At 38.6% G+C, this 21,291-nt stretch overlaps 4 protein-coding genes across 6 annotated transcripts; 2 read left to right on the plus strand and 2 right to left on the minus strand.

The window, feature by feature from the left end:
* The first annotated feature begins 1,102 nt into the window (after nt 1-1,102).
* On the plus strand, nt 1,103-8,969 carry LOC149736172 (uncharacterized). 2 transcript variants are annotated; one of them, XM_089879086.1, is made up of 6 exons: nt 1,103-1,869; nt 2,999-3,200; nt 3,634-3,795; nt 4,752-4,964; nt 5,483-5,819; nt 7,440-8,969. In XM_089879086.1, exons 1-5 carry the CDS (start codon nt 1,827-1,829, stop codon nt 5,808-5,810), a joined length of 948 nt encoding a protein of 315 aa, XP_089735212.1. In that variant the 5' UTR covers nt 1,103-1,826; the 3' UTR covers nt 5,811-5,819; nt 7,440-8,969. The 2 variants fall into 2 exon arrangements, with proteins under 2 accessions (XP_089735212.1, XP_089735211.1); XM_089879085.1 differs by lacking the exon at nt 7,440-8,969 and adding an exon at nt 6,232-6,372 and having other exon boundaries at nt 1,104-1,869.
* On the minus strand, nt 6,127-9,029 carry LOC149736173 (nitric oxide synthase-interacting protein-like). The gene is made up of 6 exons (XM_089879090.1): nt 8,833-9,029; nt 8,379-8,491; nt 7,963-8,138; nt 7,487-7,608; nt 7,124-7,231; nt 6,127-6,833 (listed from the first exon to the last, which is right to left on the minus strand). The coding sequence occupies exons 1-6, from the start codon at nt 8,953-8,955 to the stop codon at nt 6,579-6,581; spliced, it is 897 nt and encodes a 298-aa protein (XP_089735216.1). The 5' UTR covers nt 8,956-9,029; the 3' UTR covers nt 6,127-6,578.
* Nucleotides 9,030-9,230: 201 nt separating this feature from the next.
* LOC149736174 (2-oxoglutarate and iron-dependent oxygenase JMJD4-like) lies at nt 9,231-18,711 on the plus strand. 2 transcript variants are annotated; one of them, XM_089879062.1, is made up of 8 exons: nt 9,231-9,599; nt 10,100-10,228; nt 10,552-10,689; nt 10,908-11,001; nt 11,282-11,434; nt 11,744-11,896; nt 12,284-12,418; nt 17,468-18,711. In XM_089879062.1, exons 1-8 carry the CDS (start codon nt 9,295-9,297, stop codon nt 17,558-17,560), a joined length of 1,200 nt encoding a protein of 399 aa, XP_089735188.1. In that variant the 5' UTR covers nt 9,231-9,294; the 3' UTR covers nt 17,561-18,711. The 2 variants fall into 2 exon arrangements, with proteins under 2 accessions (XP_089735188.1, XP_089735186.1); XM_089879060.1 differs by lacking the exon at nt 17,468-18,711 and having other exon boundaries at nt 9,233-9,599; nt 12,284-12,855.
* On the minus strand, nt 12,559-20,986 carry LOC149736175 (sodium- and chloride-dependent GABA transporter 2-like). The gene is made up of 12 exons (XM_089879044.1): nt 20,718-20,986; nt 20,370-20,501; nt 19,713-20,052; nt 19,523-19,655; nt 19,144-19,278; nt 18,762-18,865; nt 18,306-18,399; nt 17,837-17,980; nt 17,154-17,291; nt 14,188-14,394; nt 13,263-13,433; nt 12,559-12,827 (listed from the first exon to the last, which is right to left on the minus strand). Exons 1-12 carry the CDS (start codon nt 20,869-20,871, stop codon nt 12,696-12,698), a joined length of 1,884 nt encoding a protein of 627 aa, XP_089735170.1. The 5' UTR covers nt 20,872-20,986; the 3' UTR covers nt 12,559-12,695.
* Between the last annotated feature and the right edge of the window lie 305 nt (nt 20,987-21,291).

Here is a 21,291-nt window from a genome sequence, read left to right on the forward strand (position 1 = left end):
TAACGAAATAGGATAGTTTTAATTTATTTGTGATGTCATAGACGGTAACGATGATTCATGTAATTGTGACGTCACAATCGATAGCCGTATTGGTTTTGTGACGTCATTTAACAAATTTCGAATTAAAAGCGGGGCAATCGTTCTAGTTGTATCAGCATAGTGACGTAACAATAGCGAGTATATAAGTCGAACGCTTTAGACACTGAATCTGTTTTTGTATGAATGTAACTTATTTATCCTCGCATGGCGGGGCAACAACAGTCGTTATAACACGGGTGTTCTGTTTCATACACCTTGTGCCAGCTTATGAGTTACCACGTATGTAACTTTATTAGATAACTTAGTTATTTAAACAGATGAAATTCAAGGAAAGTTTTATAGATTTCCTTTAAGTTAGAACCCATGTCCTGTTAATCTGATTAGCGATTTACGAAGGAAAGGCAACTAATTATGTTCGACCGTAAGCCAAGATACACACAAGGGTATTTTATTAAACGCGACGATGGTGCTTGGTGCCAAGTTAGGGGGAGGGGTTGAGATTTAAGGAGTTTTTTAATTTAAGTTTTGGTGAAATTTCAACCAAGAGTTTTTTCGCATTTTCTTGAATATGAAATTGTGTTTTTGTCGTTTATGTGAAAACTTGTTTGTTATCGTTAAATGAAATATAGTAGTGTGGGGCAAGACGGATATCGTTAGCTCATAATATCCCATGTTCCCATATCGTGTTTTAACAATTAACAACACTTTTATAGAGTGGTGAGGATACGGTTAAACAATTGCATTAAATGTTCTTTGTTTCTTACTAAATAGAAAATTAAAAGAGGCAGAAAACATGAACCATCTTACCCCGACCTGCTATAGAGTAGGGTGGAGGGAGGCGAGATACATTTTCATTCTATTTTCTCGTCGCATTTGGTAATAAACAAAGAACATTCAAAGAATTATAAAACCGAATTCTCACGATTTCCATAGACCGTTGTTAGTTGTTAAAAACACGATCAGGATATTTGGATAATATGTGCTAAAGGTGTCCCGTCTCCCCCACCCTACTGTATATTTCGCAAATGGGTTATAGTTCGTGGCTACAACGGCAGTAAGCATGAGGTTTATTACGTATCTAAGGTTTCTGTGACGTATTGAACTGTCTGTATGTCATAACAATACCCGTTATGCTACGTAACAATGTTTAATAATGGATCACATTATTTAAATCGATTGAACGATCATCACGTTTGTGATTGGTTAATACAAGATGACGTTGATTGATGGGCGGGGACATGAGAGGCCCGGGTTCGAGTCCTATCAGTTACGGTCCGTTTGCAATTAATCCCCACGAGGATTGAAATATTTTGATTATTACCGTTATCTGTCAGTGTTTCCCGTTTATTTTGTTGCTTATCTGTTCTACGTTTGGTTGGTATTTATAAACTATATCTGGAAACACTTTTCTGGTAAAATTTACCGATTATTTGTCGTTTATTCGATAAAATTTGAAGCTAAACTGAAAATATGACGTTTATACTAGAAAACCTGGGTTTAATGGCGTAATAATGAGCATTGTTTACGTTCTTATTAAATCATTATGAATAATTAAAGCTATTGTCACCGTGACAATGAGAATTAATGACGTATCCATTGGGAATTGTATTTATGTTGAATCTAGAATGTTAATTCTGGTTCCGTATTAATAATGCATTGTGTTTGAATGCCAGATCTTTTACATAGATATTGTGCGTTTGAACTGCAGTCGTTTTTCCAGACGAAAATTGCTCGTTAGTCCAGATTTTTAACCAAAATAATTTCTTTTTAGTTTTAAATTAGGAATAATGAACGTGACGTTCGTGACGATTTTCGCGTTGCTGTTTTTAGGTGAGTATATTTATTTTCTGTTTAATATTATACTGACTCTAACTTAAAATTTCGTTTACATTAACTGGTACTGTATTTTGTAAATTGTATCCGTGACGTCATAATTTCGTTATTGTTATTATCACGTCACAAAGTATGGCGAATAGATTCATGCGATCATAGAGACCTATTGTTGGCAGACTACCCTTTATTACGTCACGATTAAACTGTGACATCATAATGTTTTGGATGTTTGTACCAACCCATGCGTGTCCGACGGCGCCAAATTCGATTTCTATCGATTATTTAAAATGTTTTGGCTTAATTAAAAATTCACCAACATTGTGTAAGCAGATACAGTAATCCTATTTATGCGATTTCTTCAAAACTTTTTGTGTATTTGTTTAATTAAATCTGTATAATTTTAGTACGGCTGAATGGCAATGATTTTTAACTATATTTTCAATATAGGGTAGGGTGGGGGAAGATGGGACACCCTTTATCTCCATTTTCGCGTCCCATTCAGTAGTAAACAAAGAATATTCAAAGAATTATAAACCGTATCCTCACAACTCCAATAGAGCGTTGTTAATTGTTTAAAACACGATCAGGATGTTTGGATATTATGCGTTAAAGGTGTCCCATCTTACCCACCCTACTTCATGCTTCTTGTTCATAGCGTGTTTTTAACGGCTGTTGGTTTGCCGATAATTCCCTCCCTTCGTTGTTTTAATTATATTTGGCTAATATTTATTTGATCTTTATTATTCGGAGAGCTAACTACCGTTAGCTTATAGCGGGGGCAATGTTAATGCTTCATGTACTGCGTGTAAACTATAAACCCCGTAATTCCTTCCTTTCCATTAAAGCCCCTTCACCTACCTTCGGGGAAGCGACAAGCTTCAATATCTGGTGTTTGTGTGGTGGCATCCTGGGTATTGGGGTAATAAGCAAATTCTGGCAAAAATCCGAGGTCCCATGACATCGCAGGACCTCACTCGTATAAAAAAGAATAGATAGCTCCGTATTTCCATTACATGTTATATGAGTGAGATTCTAAAGCGCTGCCCACGCTGGGGAAGCCAAGACTAGGCCACAGTTGACTCAGAACTGTAAATCTCATTTAACTTTTCATGAAATTCAAATTTAGGTTTTCCCGCCAAAAATTCTTCTCGGAAGTCTAGCGCCCCCACGTGGAACGTTCCGGTGCCAGTGTCTTCCGAATTAACAGTAGAGGGAATATATGGGACCAAATATGGCCGATGCGCTTATGTTGAGTTATCTATCGCTACAAGAGGATGCGAATCTACTTTCTATCGGGATCTTATATTGAACCCACAGCAAAGCTGCACGTAAGTTAAAACCAGACGGTACGGGCATCGAATCCAGGTGCGGTAACATTTTTTTCTTTTGGAATTTGAACGTTAATAGAGCCATATTTTGTAAGTTAAATGGAATATAGTAGAGTGGGGGAAAATGGGACATATTTTTATTCTATTTTCTCGTTCCATTTTGGGGTAAACTAAAAACATTCAAAGAATTATAAAACTGTATCCTCACAACTCCCATAGACCGTTGTTAATTGTTTAAAACACTTTCAGAATATTTGGATATTGTGTGAATATATGCTAACGGTGTCCCATCTTACCCCCTAACTAATAACCTCTAACTCTTACACTTCCCACCAGCCGAATATATAATGTACTCGTGCATTCTTCGTTAGTGCCAACAATACCCATATATATATATATATATAGTTATATAGTTATACAAGTTATCCCACAGACCACTATTTGCTGCGTTAGAAGAATGTAAGAGTCGCAAACGAAGATATTGTTTCGGTGGGGCAACTAACATTGTGAATGAAGGGGTGTATAGTGAAAAGTTGAAAAGATATTCACAAGATTTCTATTGCAACCAAGGAGCCTTGTCCATACCAAGCACTAGGTGGGGTGGAAGTTATTTACTAAAACATCATTTATATAATTTTTTGTAGAAAAAAAAAATTTTTGAATTTTTTTATTGTTAAGTTTGGGGTGGGAAACCAAGAGTTTAATACAGGAGTGTTGCACACCATACATGGTGTATTCATCATGCTCGCTGTCGAGTTATAACATGGGTGTCTTTAGGGAATTTGGACAAATATTCCATTTCCTTGTCAGACTGGTTATATTAAATGTCTTTCAAACTCATAATCTCTGTTTAATTATTCTGTTCTATTAAACCAATACGCCAATCATAAAACCTATATAGATAATAATAAGACATCAATATTAATGAATCATAAGCATTATGTTTAAGGGTTATGTTTCATATCAAGTAAGAAGGTTCATAAGGCTGGCAATGCTGAATATTCTAAATGTAACTTCAACTAAACTTATGTGACTTACTTTATCCTCCCGTGGCCGGAAAACGACAGTCGTTATCACACGGGTTTAGCACCTCGTGCCAGCTTACGAGTTACCATGTATGTTACTTTGTTGGTTATTTTTTTGGGGGGGTTGTTGCTAACTGTAACTAATAATTTGCGCTCTTAAGCGTCATCCATCCTGACATTACAACATTTATAGAACGTCAAAACATCGATACGCAAATAAATGTCAGAAAATGTCTGATGTAGTATATACAGGTCGTTTTCATTTGGGTGGATGGCAGATTGACATTCAGTATATTTATGCATTGTCTCCTCCCTAATATGCCAACAGACATTTTGTGTTCAGTATAAACATTAAATAAATGAATTCTACATTTAGTTTATTTTTAAAACCGTTCATGCATTTTATACGATTATTTTTTACAAATATGTTTTGTGCAGTTCTTTTTTCTCACAAGTATGTTTTATATTTCATATATTTAAATTTGATAACACCCATGTTACACAATCTTCCCATCACCTCCAACAGGCACCCTGTTAATTACTGCAACGTCGATTACAAGCGGTCTTTACGGCCATGTTTTCGTACATTTCATCAACTTTTCCGAAATGACCCCAAAAATCCGAAAATCTGTGGTGAATTTCTTCGTGCACGAAAGTGCATGATGGACCTGCAGGACCAGATGTGCGACTATGGGGCCGACTTGGAAGTCATGCAGCAAGCCACAAGGCAACTGTATAGGTACGCCATGTGGGTTTAATATAGATATAGATGTTCAAGGTTGGATGCCGGTACCATCGTGGGCGAATGTGTCCTTGAGGAAAAATCACCTGTGTTTTATACAGGATAAAACCCAGTGGCCACTAATGGGTTGTCTGAATTGTCAGCCGTACAAAAAACAATCAACCACAAAGTAATATACTTGGTAACTTGTAAGTGGGCACAAGGTGTATGAAACAGAACACCCGTGTTATAAAGACTGTCAAGAAATAAGTTACATACTTGGTAACTCGTAAGCGGGTATGAGGTGTATGAAACAGAACACCCGTGTTACAACAACTGTCGTTGCCGAGCCATGTGAGGATAAATAAGTTACATACGTGGTAACTTGTAAGCGGGCACGAGGTGTATAAAACAGAACACCCGTGTTACAACGACTGTCGTTGCCGAGCCATGGGAGGATAAATAAGTTACTTTCATTCAACTTACGGTTTTTTGCTGCATTCAACTACTTAAAGTTAACAACTATACGTCCTCAGATGTTGGAACCCATTCTGCTTGTGGGGTCAGTACCGCGCCCCTTACGAATGGTACCAAGATGGGTGGAATGGTGAACGAGGGGTTCCCAAGGATTGCGCAAGAAACACGGCGTCCCTGGTCGACGGGCTGATGGGCGGGGACTTGAACCAAGACACCTCTGGTTCGGTGAATGAGTTCCCGACGAAAACAATCGCTATTAACAACCAGAAACCGAAGCGTTTGTGGTCGAGAGATGTTTTGCTCATCACGACACCAAGTGGTAGCGGTGATGTCATCAAACCATATATGGTGTGGCTGGCGTCGTTAGTTGTATTGCTCATATACTAGGAGTGAATGGTGAGGTTGTATGAGTAACATTTAAATTGGGGGTGCTGGACCTGATTTGGGGGGACAAGCCCTGTAGTTTGGGGTCTACAAAGAAAGTTTCAAACACCAGAAAAGCTTTTTATAAAACAAGTCCATGTTACCATGTAGAAACATTATTTAAATTATTATGGTCGATACCTGCCCAACGTGCAGCGGTATTAATGCGATTTTGTGACCAAATTAGAAAGTAGTTATTCACCAGTGTTTCGTCTGCCAAATCTCAAACAGGCATCAGTGCTTTTAAACCTACAATAATGTACAAGTGCTCACATGTATGTTACATCAATGGTTCGTTTATTTATCAACGCGGCAGAAACATAAAGTTTACAAAAACGTTTTAAATATCACGAACTTATAAAAATATTAAATTTGTTTTAAGCAGCAGTTTTCAAACTGTTACGCTGCGATGCTTTGGAAAAGTTTGTTGGACCTGCGACGTACCCGTGACCTACAGTTTAAAAACCACTGGTTTAAAATATGTTGACCAGATTGTGAATTGATATTTATTATTACAGTGCATATTATGTACAATTGTTTAACAAAAATACATTACATTCATTAACAAGAAGGTATTTTTAATTATAATTTAAAAGTGAAATTATGTTGGTTTGGTAGTTTGAGAAACAGGGGTCGCAAAAATCATGTGTTGCGTTGGTTGTCACTGCCTTGTTGTCGTTCATATTGTTAGGACTCCGTGTAGATGTGTGCAGGTTGTACAATACACCGCATTCACGCCATTATAACCGGTCGATACGATTTGGAATCTAAAACCTCGTTTGTGCTCGCAAACCCGGTGCCCCCTCTAGTGAGTGGTATGATGTCATTCTCGGACATAACCTCGTCGGTCACCGGGTGCCGCATCCCGTTCTTGCGGATTATTTTATCGACGCATTCGAGGGTCACTACGTCCCCCGTCGGGCGAAGCACGACACTTGGGACAGAGTTTCCAAGCGTGTCATGGGTGACCGCACACATCCAACGGTCCTGGGAATAACCATTGTGATGTCATAATTATATCTAGTGTGGCTTTATAACTAATTTAATAAAGATGTTTTTCTATGAAGGTCGCTTTATCAGGGTGAATAACACTCAATCTTAATAAACTAAATAAGACGACGTGTATAAGACGTTGAACACCAGGGCTGTTATAATTTACAACAAAAACAGTTTAAGAATTATTGTTTTTTAACAATTAGAAATTAGACCATTTTTCCATATGATTCAAAATACCTTATGTTATGTAGTCAACAATGGATATTATTGCGCAAACAAACCTTTTTTGAAATCATTGACGTCTTTTTATCCCGATCAGCGATTGGTGTAAATTTGACGGGAATTAAATCCTTCATTTTGATTGGTTTGTTGCTCATTGGGCAGTAGACCTGGGGTGAAGGAGTTTTCATTGAAACAGAACTTGTGAAGTTAATGATACGATGGAATGCAACTTATTTATCTTGTGTGATGGAGCAACAGTCATTATATTGATAGGTCCCACACAACAAACTTTATTGCTACATTTTTGAAGACATGTTCAGTCATAAATTATACATTCTGTTTTATCAAAGACATTTGGTTCCTAAATTGTCACAGGAGAGGTTGTAACATTAACAGACACCACACATAGCGACAATCGTCACCTTTGAATCGGGTTTCTTTATCTTCGCTTCTTTAGCTTGAGGAGTCAACGCTGGGATCCAAAAACTTGGAACATTTTTGTCGTATTTATCGAAGACTTGGCTGGTGGAAGGCTTGATTTCAACTGGGGGTGGGAAGAACAATTGTAATGTTGGGGTTTGGGTTCGGTACATTGGCTGGGTGCTTCCACTATAACCCGAGGATACCAGGTTCAATGCTCGATGCTGCTACTATTAGGGGTAATGCCATGGGTTTTTTGGGGTTGATTTTTATTGTAAATGATTAGGATTGATGTTTAACGCTGCTACCATTGTGGGCGTATTTGTTCTTGGGAAAGACACTTAACGACAATTGCTCCAACCCAGTGGTCACTAATGAGTTGTAGCACCAACAGCAAGACACAAGTGACAATGTATTCTGTGCACTAAACATACAACAAAATATCACACATTTTACAGCAATATAACTTCAAATTTACCAGTTTTTTCCTCCGTTTTCAACTTAAACGCTTCGTTACTTTTGCTCACAATCGATTTCTCGTGTTTCATGAATTTCTCGACTTTACTTCGATGTTCTGCTTGAGCGAGTTCCTTCATTTCTTTTTCTTCTTGTTTCTTTTGTTTGTCATAAAGCTTTGATTGTTTGGCTAACAATCTAAATGAATTGACATTATGCATTGGCATATTTAATGTTAAAACAGCAAATATTTTGTAAATTGCAAGTGAGCTGTACAAAAGTATTTTTAAGTAATCTCGAAACATAAAAACAATCGATTAAAACAACTAAGAAAAAGGAATTATCAACAAAACGACGGTTGTTAAAATACGCTACGGGTGAAAACTAATTGTGACATCATGAATGTTGAATGTTGCTGTATTATGACATCACAATCACCTTTTCTTGTGGACAATGTATTCTAGAATTGCTTCCTTCTCGTATAAATATCCATGAGGTGTCACCACAGGGCTACGACAGGGTTGGAGGGTTAAACAGCACGCATCGAAATCCTGGAATTATTTATAAATCAATGATAAGCATTAGTAGGGGTGCTTAAAACATGGAGTTTTAGTAAGCTTTAATACAAAGACCATGAAAAATTGTGTCGTTTATATGAATATATGATATGAGCTGAGACGTTTGTGTTGAAAAACTAACCAAAGTCTGCTAATGGAAAATGTTGTGGTGTATCTAGAAAATACAATGAAACAAAAATAAACTGTTCAACTGTAAGACATATTTTACAGACTTAACGCGATATATAATATTCAATATCTATTCTACAAGCATTGATTATTACGCATGGAATGTGAAACTGTTGTTTAATTTTAGTAGAACATATTAAACGTACTTTTACTGAATCTTTGCCGAGTCTTGCAGCTTGTGTTCCGTAGCTGGATTGCTCCGTGTCTTTCTGTTTCTCGTGGTACGAATATACAGAACTCGCAGTCGCGTTTTTACCGTGCCTCGTCATTTTTTAAATAAAAACTTGAAATTATTTTGTTCAAGTTAAGAATTAATTTGGAGGGGACTCCCCGACATCTGGATTCTTGGAACAGATGACCTAAAGGTCTATTTAGCGCAAAGTCGTAGAAACAACTTTTCTACGTCTTTCTTTTGGTGTTATCGTTTAAAAAAATAGTTAGTTTAACTTTTTTCTTATATTAGAACTATTTTATCTAAAAAAATTATTGTTTTTACCATGTTTTACACTAAAACCAGCTAAATTTCCATTTTACTACATTTTTTTGCAAAGTTTTTATGGCGGTAATTCCCCTTCTGATAAAATGCTTTTAAAAGGACTTCGAAAGTCATGATTTCTGGTTCAGTTTTAAACGAAATTTGCAAAGATTCAATCAACTTAATAAATGGCGAAGCAACTGCAAGAAGCACACACCAAACATCGGTACCGAAAATCGAAAACCCGATCAGTTACAGCGAGTTTTTCTCGAGGTATTTGTTGAAGAATCAACCGTGTATTTTGACTCAATGGGCGACCAAAGACTGGCCGTGTATGGAAGGTTGGAGGTTCAAATCCAGGGCCGGGGAGTTTGTTCCTAATTTTGATAAATTGGTGGAATTATTTGGGGAAACTGAAGTCCCAGTTGCAGATTGCGGGTAAAAAGTTTTGTGTTATGTTTAATAAGCAATTGGTTCATGATTAAAGTTGTGTCCTGTTATCTAGTTCTAACCCCAATGAACTCCAATCATTAAACCCTCACCACTAGCTTAGTCTGTAACCCATGGTGGGTTCTTCACCAATCTGTGGCACATTGGGTGCTACTGAAGAGTCTCCCCCCACCTTATTTGCTAACCACTAACTACTTACCCCTATAACCACTAACCCCCTACCCATCAACCCCTAACCCCCTAACCACCAACCACTAACACTTTCCACCAGCCTATTCTGCTATGTACCGGAAGATTCTTCACTAGTGCCAAATATTTTAACGATACTTTAATATATAATTTAGAACTAAATTTGTCATTCCGTTTTTAAACCAGGCAAGCCCATCCTCGTCACATGGCTTTATTGGTATGTGTATTATTCAGGGCCGGAAAATTTTAAGTAAACCAAATAATAAAAGTATTAATTTGTTTTTGTTTTATATATTTAGTAAGAAGAATTTTAATTCTCACGAAAAAATCAAAATGAAATTCAAGGATTTTGTTAAGTATTGGAAATCTAAGATTAACGGAGATAATGAAGAAAGAAGTTTGTATTTAAAGGATTGGCATTGTAGGAGGTAGGTGTTGTGTCATTGAGTGACTTAGCTATGGTTGCCACTGTCACGTACTGAAATTTTTGGTAAGCTTTGACTAATAATCACTAGCAGTGCTTCAACTAGTATATTAATTAGAGAATGTTAAACTGAAAAAATGACTCAATAATAATAAGATTCTATCTGCTGCCATGTTTTTGGCATCGCGGCCCAGTGGGTTTCTAATAATGAATGATATTGTATCACAAACATTGTGATTAAAGGTTTACGGATAATAACAATTTGTTACAGCCACTTCCATACCCACAGTCAAACTTGTGTATATAAACCAACCCATATTTAACCAGAGAATTCCCGTCTTACGACATCTACACCACCCCACCCTACTTTACTTCTGATTGGTTGAATGAATTGTTTGACAAAGTAGTTGTAAGTTTCAGTGAGGATGATTATCGGTTCGTGTACATGGGACCAACTGGGACTTGGTGGGTTTGTGGTTTATTGTTATAATGTATCTTTTTTGTTACAACTTAACTGATATGTGTTATTGGACAAGACACTTGGCCACATACACTGATGATGTTTTGCTGTTTGGCAGACGAAACATTGGTCCTTTAAAATCACAAATAAAACAAATATATGTTTTGTTGGGTAGAAGTTGTTGTGCCGGTTGTAACTAACATGTTGTTGTTCATATTGTTAGGACTCCCTTTCATGCAGACGTATACAGATCGTACAGTTGGTCGGCCAATATTTGTGGAAGGAAGAAGTGGGTTATGTTTCCGCCTAGTGAAGAGGTATGATGTCATAGGTGGTGATGTCATAAGTTGTGATGTCATAGGTTGTGATGTCATAAGTTGTGATGTCATAGGTAGTGATGTCATAGGTTGAGATGTCATAAGTTGTGATGTCATAGGTTGTGATGTCATAAGCTGTGATGTCATAAGTTGTGGTGTCATAAGTAGTGATGTCATAGGTTGAGATGTCATAAGTTGTGATGTCATAGGTGGTGATGTCATAAGCTGTGATGTCATAGGTGGGGATGTCATAAGTCGTGATGTGATGTATTATTTTCAGGAAAAGCTGAAAGACATCAACGGACATCTACCGTTCGATATTCGTGACATCATCAGTGATGATGTCATCAAACCCACCCATATAGAAGTCGAACAAGGAGCGGGGGAAATAATGTTCGTGCCTAGTGGTTGGCATCATCAAGTTTACAACATGGTGGGTGCTTTCATTAATGTTCAATGGCTCTTATATAATTGAGTGATGTTTTAAATGTGGACAGGACTGCCCAAGGATGACGGTTACAAATGGTTCAAAAGCAATTGTAACCTTTAGTTCTTATTATGTAACGTTTTAACACCTTTCCTTTTGCTACTCATCCCCATTCTCTTCGTTGTTTGTATTAATCTGATCTTTATAATCGAGTTCGAAGAAATGAATAAATCCATGCTATACACCCCATATGGATAGTAACATCTCTATAAAAGTGATAACCCTCCCATATTAATGGCAATCCTCCCATCATAGGAAGACACGATATCCATCAACCACAATTGGTTCAACGGTTGTTGTATCAACTTAGTGTGGAGGTTTCTACACAGTGAGTTGCGATTGGTGGAGCGTGAGATAGATGATTGTCGCGCTTCAATGGATGAGGAGGAATGGACCAATCATTGCCAGGTGATCTTGTTTGTCTTTCAAGTTGCGAATGTGTGAACGAATCAATCAAACTTATTTATCTGCTTACATGTTACCACATATGTGACTTTTCCCCAACATTGTATATACATATTCTATATGGGTTAGGTCCTGCAGTGTGCCATGGGACCTGGGATTTAGACCAGAGTTGGCCCACCACCCAACACCTAGGGTGCTACAACCCATTAGTGACCACTGAGTTGAAACAATTGCCATTAAGTGTCCAAGAACACATACGCCGACAATGGCAGCAGAATCAAATCTAGTATGTTATGATTACAAATTAATTTATTTAATCCCTGTGTCACCTATATAAACAACCACAATAAATTTTATACCAAATATTGAAGGAAACACTGCATGTTCCAGGTTTTAATGTTGTGCAACACTGGAATCAACTACCAGCGTTTCCATTCGCTTCTCGAACATATTATAAAGACTCGATGTGATGTCATAATGAGGGGTGTGACATCACAACCAAAGACAAAGAGAGACAAAAGAAAGGTAGATTATGATGTCATAAAGAGAACTTGTATTTCAACTATGACATCACTAAGGAATTGTTTATCGCCTGTTGAAATAGCTGAGTCACAATGTCTAGCTGATTTATGCTTAGTCATCCCTACATTATTAGAAATGCTCAGTCATTGTGACTGTGCTCGTTTATTATTTGATATCTGTGATGTCATAATAGCATACACAAAGCAATTCAATTGAACAATGTCCATTGTTACACTCTTTAATTAACTGTGATGTCATTGTCATGATTATGACATCATAATCATACTTTATGGTTCAAACACAAAGGTTCTAGAATAATTCCATTCTTTTCTTTGACGATTCCAAAAATTTTTTTCTTTGTTTCCAATCTTTGTTCTAATTTTTGTGGGACAGTTGTCACCTCAATCCATCGCTGGAAATAAAATTTAAAATATTTTAAATGATTTTGGCGGGGCAATGCAAGTTGTTATAACACGGATGTTCTGTTTCATACACCTCGTGCCCGCTTACAAGTTACCACGTATGCAACTTTGTGGGTGATTATTTTTTTGTATGGCTGATAATTTGGACAACCCATTAGTGACCACTGGGTTGGAGCAATTGCCGTTAAGTATCTTGTTTAGGGACACGTAGGTCACTCTTTCAAAATCTTCCCTGAACCTGTAACTTCTGGTTACGAGGCAAACAAAAATATATAAACTTCACTAAAAATAGAAAACATTTTTTTATATGTCTCACATTTTTTTTTGACCTAATGTGGCCAGCCTTTTTGTCAGTCACTACTTTAGTGCATTTTGCAAGTTTATAAAACCATCTTTTTTACAAGTATAAAACACAACTCGTATACCTCATACATAGTTCCTTTAGCAACAGCGAAGCGATAAATTGCATAGAAAGGTATCCATAAGATGGCACTAAGTGCAAGGCACCAACAAACTGCTTGCGCCCACATCGGGTATATGTAGGTGCGGTTGTATGTTAACGGTTCATATTGAACCAAACTGTATATGAAGACACTCTGTAATATTAGAGATTCAATATCAGTGCTGTACAGCTAAACAAATACACAGAGTGGAGTTATTGACATAGAGCAAGATGGGGTAAGATGGGACACCTTTTTATTCAATTTTCTCGTCCCGTTTGGTAATAAACAAAAAACACTCGAAGAATTTTAAAACCATATCCTCACGACTCCCGTTAACGTTATTAATTGTTTAAACAACGATCAAGATAATTAGGTAATATGTGCTTAATGTGTCCCATCTTCCCACCCTACTATATATACACATATAATTGCAAAGTTTTAGAATAATGCTTCTCAACCTCTGGGTCACCAATTGATTTGGTTGGGTCACCTACTACAGTGGTCAACAAACCCTTTTGACTGTTATTGTAAAAGTTATGTTGTTTTATTGTATGTTTACAAAAATATGTGAAATGTAGTTTTGAGTTGCAAAGCTTGACCATTAAATTATGTCTTGTAAAAGTTACATTTTTTTAAATTGTCAAGAAGCACCAAGTTATGTAAAGAGATTAATTCAATTTATTTTGTATTGATGAGGTCGTAAAGAAGTCAGAGGACCTAAAATTTAGATTAAGAATATGCTTGCCAACAATGTGTGTTCTTAGTGATTGGTAACTCTGGTCTACACCCTTCATCATGTCACACCATTATACCACATTCTCATTATAGTAGATCCTTATTATATGGCCATCATACACAGTAGTATATCTGTACATATTAAATACAAAGATAGCATCAAACTGCTTACTGAAGTTAGAACGGGGGCCACAACTGCCCATGCGTATTTGAACCACGGCACTCGTGGTTTAAAACCCAACATGTGGCACACGTGGCCCCAGAAGTCAGTTATGCCGTACAGCCAGCTGACGGTGACGCACTCGCACACGCCGATGAAGAAAAGACACCAGCCCGCTGCAGCATAGTTGTCGTACATGTTAAACACGTAAACGCCACCCTGGTGGAAGGAGGAGTGGGAGCATTAGGAGGGTAGAGGAGGAGCATAAAAGTGAAAGAGTTAGAGGGTAGCCGTATATGTCCTTGGGCAAGACACTTAACAGCAATTGCTCCAACCCAGTGGTCACTAATAGGTTGTCCAAACTATCAGCCATACATAAAATCAATCACCCATAAAGTTACATACATGGTAACTTATAGCGGGCACCAGGTGTATGAAACAGAACACCCATGTTATAATGACAGTTGTTTCCCCGCCACGCGAAGATAAATAAGTTACATACGTGGTAACTTGTAGCGGGCACGAGGTGTATGAAACAGAACACCCGTGTTATAACGACTGTAGTTGCCCCGTCATGTGAGGATAAATAAGTTACATACGTGGTAACTTGTAGCGGGCACGGGGTGTATGAAACAGAACACCCGTGTTATAACGACTGTAGTTGCCCCGTCATGTGAGGATAAATAAGTTACATACGTGGTAACTTGTAAGCGGGCACGAGGTGTATGAAACAGAACACCCGTGTTATAACGACTGTAGTTGCCCCGTCATGTGAGGATAAATAAGTTACATACGTGGTAACTTGTAGCGGGCACGAGGTGTATGAAACAGAACACCCGTGTTATAACGACTGTAGTTGCCCCGTCATGTGAGGATAAATAAGTTACATACGTGGTAACTTGTAAGCGGGCACGAGGTGTATGAAACAGAACACCCGTGTTATAACGACTGTAGTTGCCCCGTCATGTGAGGATAAATAAGTTACATACGTGGTAACTTGTAAGCGGGCACGAGGTGTATGAAACAGAACCCCCGTGTTATAACGACTGTAATTGCCCCGTCATGTGAGGATAAATAAGTTACATATGTGGTAACTTGTAAGCGGGCACGAGGTGTATGAAACAGAACCCCCGTGTTATAACGACTGTAGTTGCCCCGTCATGTGAGGATAAATAAGTTACATACGTGGTAACTTGTAAGCGGGCACGAGGTGTATGAAACAGAACACCCGTGTTATAACGACTGTAGTTGCCCCGTCATGTGAGGATAAATAAGTTACATACGTGGTAACTTGTAAGCGGGCACGAGGTGTATGAAACAGAACCCCCGTGTTATAACGACTGTAGTTGCCCCGTCATGTGAGGATAAATAAGTTACATACGTGGTAACTTGTAAGCGGGCACGAGGTGTATGAAACAGAACACCCGTGTTATAACGACTGTAGTTGCCCCGTCATGTGAGGATAAATAAGTTACATACGTGGTAACTTGTAGCGGGCACGGGGTGTATGAAACAGAACACCCGTGTTATAACGACTGTAGTTGCCCCGTCATGTGAGGATAAATAAGTTACATACGTGGTAACTTGTAAGCGGGCACGAGGTGTATGAAACAGAACACCCGTGTTATAACGACTGTAGTTGCCCCGTCATGTGAGGATAAATAAGTTACATACGTGGTAACTTGTAGCGGGCACGAGGTGTATGAAACAGAACACCCGTGTTATAACGACTGTAGTTGCCCCGTCATGTGAGGATAAATAAGTTACATACGTGGTAACTTGTAAGCGGGCACGAGGTGTATGAAACAGAACACCCGTGTTATAACGACTGTAGTTGCCCCGTCATGTGAGGATAAATAAGTTACATACGTGGTAACTTGTAAGCGGGCACGAGGTGTATGAAACAGAACCCCCGTGTTATAACGACTGTAGTTGCCCCGTCATGTGAGGATAAATAAGTTACATATGTGGTAACTTGTAAGCGGGCACGAGGTGTATGAAACAGAACCCCCGTGTTATAACGACTGTAGTTGCCCCGTCATGTGAGGATAAATAAGTTACATATGTGGTAACTTGTAAGCGGGCACGAGGTGTATGAAACAGAACCCCCGTGTTATAACGACTGTAGTTGCCCCGTCATGTGAGGATAAATAAGTTACATACGTGGTAACTTGTAAGCGGGCACGAGGTGTATGAAACAGAACACCCGTGTTATAACGACTGTAGTTGCCCCGTCATGTGAGGATAAATAAGTTACATACGTGGTAACTTGTAAGCGGGCACGAGGTGTATGAAACAGAACCCCCGTGTTATAACGACTGTAGTTGCCCCGTCATGTGAGGATAAATAAGTTACATATGTGGTAACTTGTAAGCGGGCACGAGGTGTATGAAACAGAACCCCCGTGTTATAACGACTGTAGTTGCCCCGTCATGTGAGGATAAATAAGTTACATATGTGGTAACTTGTAAGCGGGCACGAGGTGTATGAAACAGAACCCCCGTGTTATAACGACTGTAGTTGCCCCGTCATGTGAGGATAAATAAGTTACATATGTGGTAACTTGTAAGCGGGCACGAGGTGTATGAAACAGAACACCCGTGTTATAACGACTGTAGTTGCCCCGTCATGTGAAGATAAATAAGTTACATATGTGGTAACTTGTAAGCGGGCACGAGGTGTATGAAACAGAACACCCGTGTTATAACGACTGTAGTTGCCCCGTCATGTGAGGATAAATAAGTTACATATGTGGTAACTTGTAAGCGGGCACGAGGTGTATGAAACAGAACACCCGTGTTATAACGACTGTAGTTGCCCCGTCATGTGAGGATAAATAAGTTACATATGTGGTAACTTGTAAGCGGGCACGAGGTGTATGAAACAGAACATCCATCAGGTTAACTTGGTTCGAATTTAGATAAGACACGGCAGCGAGCATGAGGTGTATGAAACAGGCATCGAGCATGAGGTCTTACCTGTGTGATCATGATGATACCGATTAGAAACTGCACGCCACAAACTCCAGCAACCAACTTTTCCCTTCGCCATGGTTTGTTGAATAAGTTTGGTTTGAGATCAGAAATGGCAGCTATAAAACTTTCTTGCCCGATAAACTGTTTGAAAAATACTTTGGTAAAAACAGTATACAGTTGTGATATGTGCTTGGTGTATGTATTATTAAGTCTATAACTTTTCAGTTTCTTATTTTGTTGACTTTATAATGTTGCTTTACCATTTTGCTGAATATTTTCGACTACAAATGTAAAACACACATTTTTTGTGTTTCCAGGCACACAAAGATATTAGAACATTTAGACCAAACAGTTTTTACAGAGGAGCATCTTCAAGCCTTACAGTTCCTTGTAGCAAAGGCAGAATATGAGGTAACATAATATTACTTTATTTATCTCTCGAATACGATAGCGAAGATCAAATTAATTAAAACATTGAAGAAAAGGGAATTATCAGCAAAACAACAGTCGTTAAAACACACTATGGGTAAATGAAAAATATTTGTGTATTAATAATATTAAATTAAATATTTGCACATTAACAAAAGTGAATTAAATATTGTTATATAAACAAAATTAAACAAAATATTGTGTATTAATAATATTAAACTAAATGTTCTTATATTAACAATATTTGCCGCACTTACCTGACTGTCAAGGCCTAATAGAAAGATCATAAGAAAGAACAAGGCACCCCATAGGTTAGGGAGGGGCATAAGAGTGATTGCTTTGGGGTAAGCAATAAATACAAGTCCTGGACCAGACTCTGCCACCAAGTCTATCGTTGTGTTCTGTATGTAATGTTGAGGTTACTATTATACCTTGTGCTTATTGTTGAGGTATAATAAGGATTTCTTGACATCAAACACACATGGTTAAATGCCCTAGCATAGTGGTTAGCACGCCTGCCTCTAACCCAGAGGTAATGGGTTCAAGGCTCAACGTGCCACCATTGTGGACGTATGCGTCCTTTGGGCAAGACATTTAACGACAATTGTTCCAACCCAGTGGTCACTAATGGGTTGTCCAAATTATCAGCCATAAAAAAGTAAAAATTTCACCCACAAAGTTACATTCGTGGTAACTTTTAAGTGGGATTTTTACAATCAGTTTCACCTGTTCCTTTGCCATAAATCCTAGAACTGAGAAAACGGTGAACCCTGCAAAAAAGCTCGTTCCGCTGTTCAATAATGACAAAACAATGGTGTCTCTATGGGATAATGGAATTGTTATGTCATAGTTACCATTATGGGTATTAAACACAATATGTGTATGGGGGGTTAGTATAATATAGGAAACCTACTTAACCCATTATCATTCTACACCAGATATGAATATTGGATAACATTTTGTTGGGTTTAGCAGCAATGCTTTTATTTGACATTTTTCCTTTCGCAGTTTTTATCACAGCATGTTATATAGCGACTGTTGTTTTGTTGCTAATTCCTTTCTCTTCGTTGTTTTAATTAATTTAATCTTCTCTATCGTATTCAAAGGAATACACCAAAATTGCGTTATATAATTTTATAGGAGCCTTAAATCAAGGGCTTGTGTCAATTAGTGTCAAATTACCTGTATAAGTTTTGATGATAATTGTTATAACTCCCCATTGCCACCATAATACCATTGCATAGTGAATAGGAGTAAAAAACTTGGGTGGCGGCATCAACCCATACCTGTCAATCAAACATAACCTGTCAATCAAAGTGTACAACTTTGCATCGAACACCACCTGTCAATCAAACCAAACTGTCAATCAAAGTATATAAAATACATATACCACACAAAACAGATATATAGTAGCTTGGGGTAAGATGGGACTTGTTTTATTCCCTTTTTTGTCCCATTTATTATGGGATTTAGCTGCTAACGGTATCCCATCTTACCCCACAGTACTATATAATATACAGCATTCTTAATTAAACGATCGTTCCTAATTAACTAAATTCCTTACCAGCGGTTCTTGTAGTTTAGTGATATTGGGCGTTAAGTAATATGACACCCCGTCGCTTGCCCCGTCTAATGTTACACCCCTGATGAACAACACGAGGAGCATGAATAAAGGAAAGGTGGCCGTGAAGTAAACAACCTGGTTGGAAGGGGGTTAGGTGGTGATGTCATCATGATGTCATTAGAATAATATCACACACTATGACATCACACACTATGACATCGCACACTATGACATCACACATTATGACATCACACAATATGACATCACACATTATGACATAACACGTTTTGACATCACACAATATGACATTACACACTATGACGTCACACATTATGACATCACACAATATGACATTAGCATTCATGACATCACACCCTACCTTGCTGGTCCATGATATACCCCTCCATATACAGAAATATATGATGAGCCACGCCACCAGTAAGCATCCAAACAACGGCATTTGTACCGAGCCTATCTCGTCCACGCCGCTTGATTTACCAAGAACCCCGCGCCTGCAACGTGCTTTGTTTGTTTATTATAATTTTTGGTACTTTTCAAATCATACTCACTCCCAGTACTCGATCACTGACGACACTCTGACGTCATTTGATGACGTATTAAACGCTGATGATGTGTTGAAGAATCCAGTTTCATTTGATGACGTTTCAACCACAGGCGGCAATGACGTCATATTCCATTGCGATGACGTCATGTTTTCTTCGAAATTTTCACTCGCACTGGTGTTGCTCCCGTATACGAAACAACGGTCGCTGTTCCAAGCGTTGTGACACGTGGTCCAGGGCAACGGAGATTCAAAGCTTGCTACCACGTACCTCAACGACCACGCCAGCACAGCCATGTAGTAAGTATTCAAGTTCATTATGATTGTCATTGAAGCGAACCCGATGCCTGTAATGCAAAGTAAAACAATCACCTACAAAGTATAAACGATTAGTTACAAACATAAAACAGAACACCCGCGTTATAATGACTGTCGTTGCCTCGACATGCGAGGATAAATAAGTTACATACGTGGTAACTCGTAAGCGGGCACGAGGTGTATGTAACAGAACACCCGTGTTATGACTATACGGTCGTTGCCCCGACATGCGAGGATAAACATGTTACTTTCATTTATAGGTTTTACGGTTACAATATTGAAAACTTAATTTTACGTCACTTTTTTATAGGTGCATCACAAAGCTGTAGTGTTACGTCACAAGTACCTCTCATCAAGGGAAACATGTCCCACGCCGAAGAAACGCTCCTGCTCGTGAATTGACCAATTGCTGCTTCCAGGAAGAAGATGGGGACGGCCGCTCCGACCAGAAATAAAACGTAAGGGATCAGGAAGGCACCTGTAGGAGTATGGGTTGGAGAACTAGGGGTTTTAGTTCGAATCTAGGCCAAGGTTGGAGAACCAGGGATCCTGGGTTCGAATCTAGGCCAGGGTTGGAGAATCAGGGACCCAGGGTTCGAATCCAGGCCAGGGTTGGAGAACCAGGGGTTCTGGGTTCAAATCCAGGCCAGGGTTGGAGAACCAGGGATCCTGGGTTCGAATCCAGCCAACTTACCTCCACCGTTCTTGTAGCATAAGTAGGGAAACCTCCAGACATTTCCGAGCCCAATCGATCCACCAGCGACCCCAAACACGAAGTCAATTTTACTTTTCCATTTTTCTCGCTTCTTTACCGGTTTCTCAATCGGGAATTCCCCCTTTAGAGACATTGTTATATCACAGTGACGTAACCAACCACAATCTGAAGAACACTCGTGTTAATTGTGACGTCATAGAACGAGATATTCTCGAAAACTCAACAACCGAACAAAGTCACCGCAACTTTGAACTACCCAATTCTAACTCACTGAAGTAAAATAACACAACGTCAACTATAACTCTAATAAATCTTGCAAAACTGACCCTGATCTGGTGCTAATAGAGTTGAACGACTCTTATGTAAAATACAGTATTCCATCTGCATGGCACCGTCAGTTTCCTATTTAAACAGAATCTTCTATGCTGTCTTTTGTCTGTTACGTTTTCGTAGCGATCCGTAAACTGACTACCTACTTTTCTACTTTATAGTTGCTTTTTCGGTTAAAACAATCACCCACGAAGTCACTATGGCCATTAAGCGGCAACTCTGG

Source organism: Ciona robusta, chromosome 5, assembly GCF_009617815.1.
Source record: "Ciona robusta chromosome 5, ASM961781v2".
Lineage (NCBI taxonomy): Eukaryota > Metazoa > Chordata > Ascidiacea > Phlebobranchia > Cionidae > Ciona > Ciona robusta.

What these genes read in the sequence shown, in the direction of transcription:
- LOC149736172 (XM_089879086.1), top strand. Translation starts at nt 1,827, where the DNA reads ATGAACGTGACGTTCGTGACGATTTTCGCGTTGCTGTTTTTAG. An exon ending in AACCCACAGCAAAGCTGCAC is followed by an intron (nt 3,201 to 3,633) that starts GTAAGTTAAAAC and finishes GTTATCCCACAG; the next exon opens with ACCACTATTTGCTGCGTTAG. An exon ending in TTGTCCATACCAAGCACTAG is followed by an intron (nt 3,796 to 4,751) that starts GTGGGGTGGAAG and finishes CACCTCCAACAG; the next exon opens with GCACCCTGTTAATTACTGCA.
- LOC149736173 (XM_089879090.1), bottom strand. Translation starts at nt 8,955, where the DNA reads ATGACGAGGCACGGTAAAAACGCGACTGCGAGTTCTGTATATTCGTAC. An exon ending in GAAAACGGAGGAAAAAACTG is followed by an intron (nt 7,609 to 7,962) that starts GTAAATTTGAAG and finishes TCCCACCCCCAG; the next exon opens with TTGAAATCAAGCCTTCCACC. An exon ending in CGTCAATGATTTCAAAAAAG is followed by an intron (nt 6,834 to 7,123) that starts GTTTGTTTGCGC and finishes GGTTATTCCCAG; the next exon opens with GACCGTTGGATGTGTGCGGT.
- LOC149736174 (XM_089879060.1), top strand. Translation starts at nt 9,295, where the DNA reads ATGATTTCTGGTTCAGTTTTAAACGAAATTTGCAAAGATTCAATCAAC. An exon ending in GTCCCAGTTGCAGATTGCGG is followed by an intron (nt 9,600 to 10,099) that starts GTAAAAAGTTTT and finishes TTATATATTTAG; the next exon opens with TAAGAAGAATTTTAATTCTC. An exon ending in AATGGACCAATCATTGCCAG is followed by an intron (nt 11,897 to 12,283) that starts GTGATCTTGTTT and finishes TGCATGTTCCAG; the next exon opens with GTTTTAATGTTGTGCAACAC.
- LOC149736175 (XM_089879044.1), bottom strand. Translation starts at nt 20,871, where the DNA reads ATGTCTCTAAAGGGGGAATTCCCGATTGAGAAACCGGTAAAGAAGCGA. An exon ending in GTATATCATGGACCAGCAAG is followed by an intron (nt 19,279 to 19,522) that starts GTAGGGTGTGAT and finishes CCTTCCAACCAG; the next exon opens with GTTGTTTACTTCACGGCCAC. An exon ending in CTAAAGGAACTATGTATGAG is followed by an intron (nt 12,828 to 13,262) that starts GTATACGAGTTG and finishes TTTTATTTCCAG; the next exon opens with CGATGGATTGAGGTGACAAC.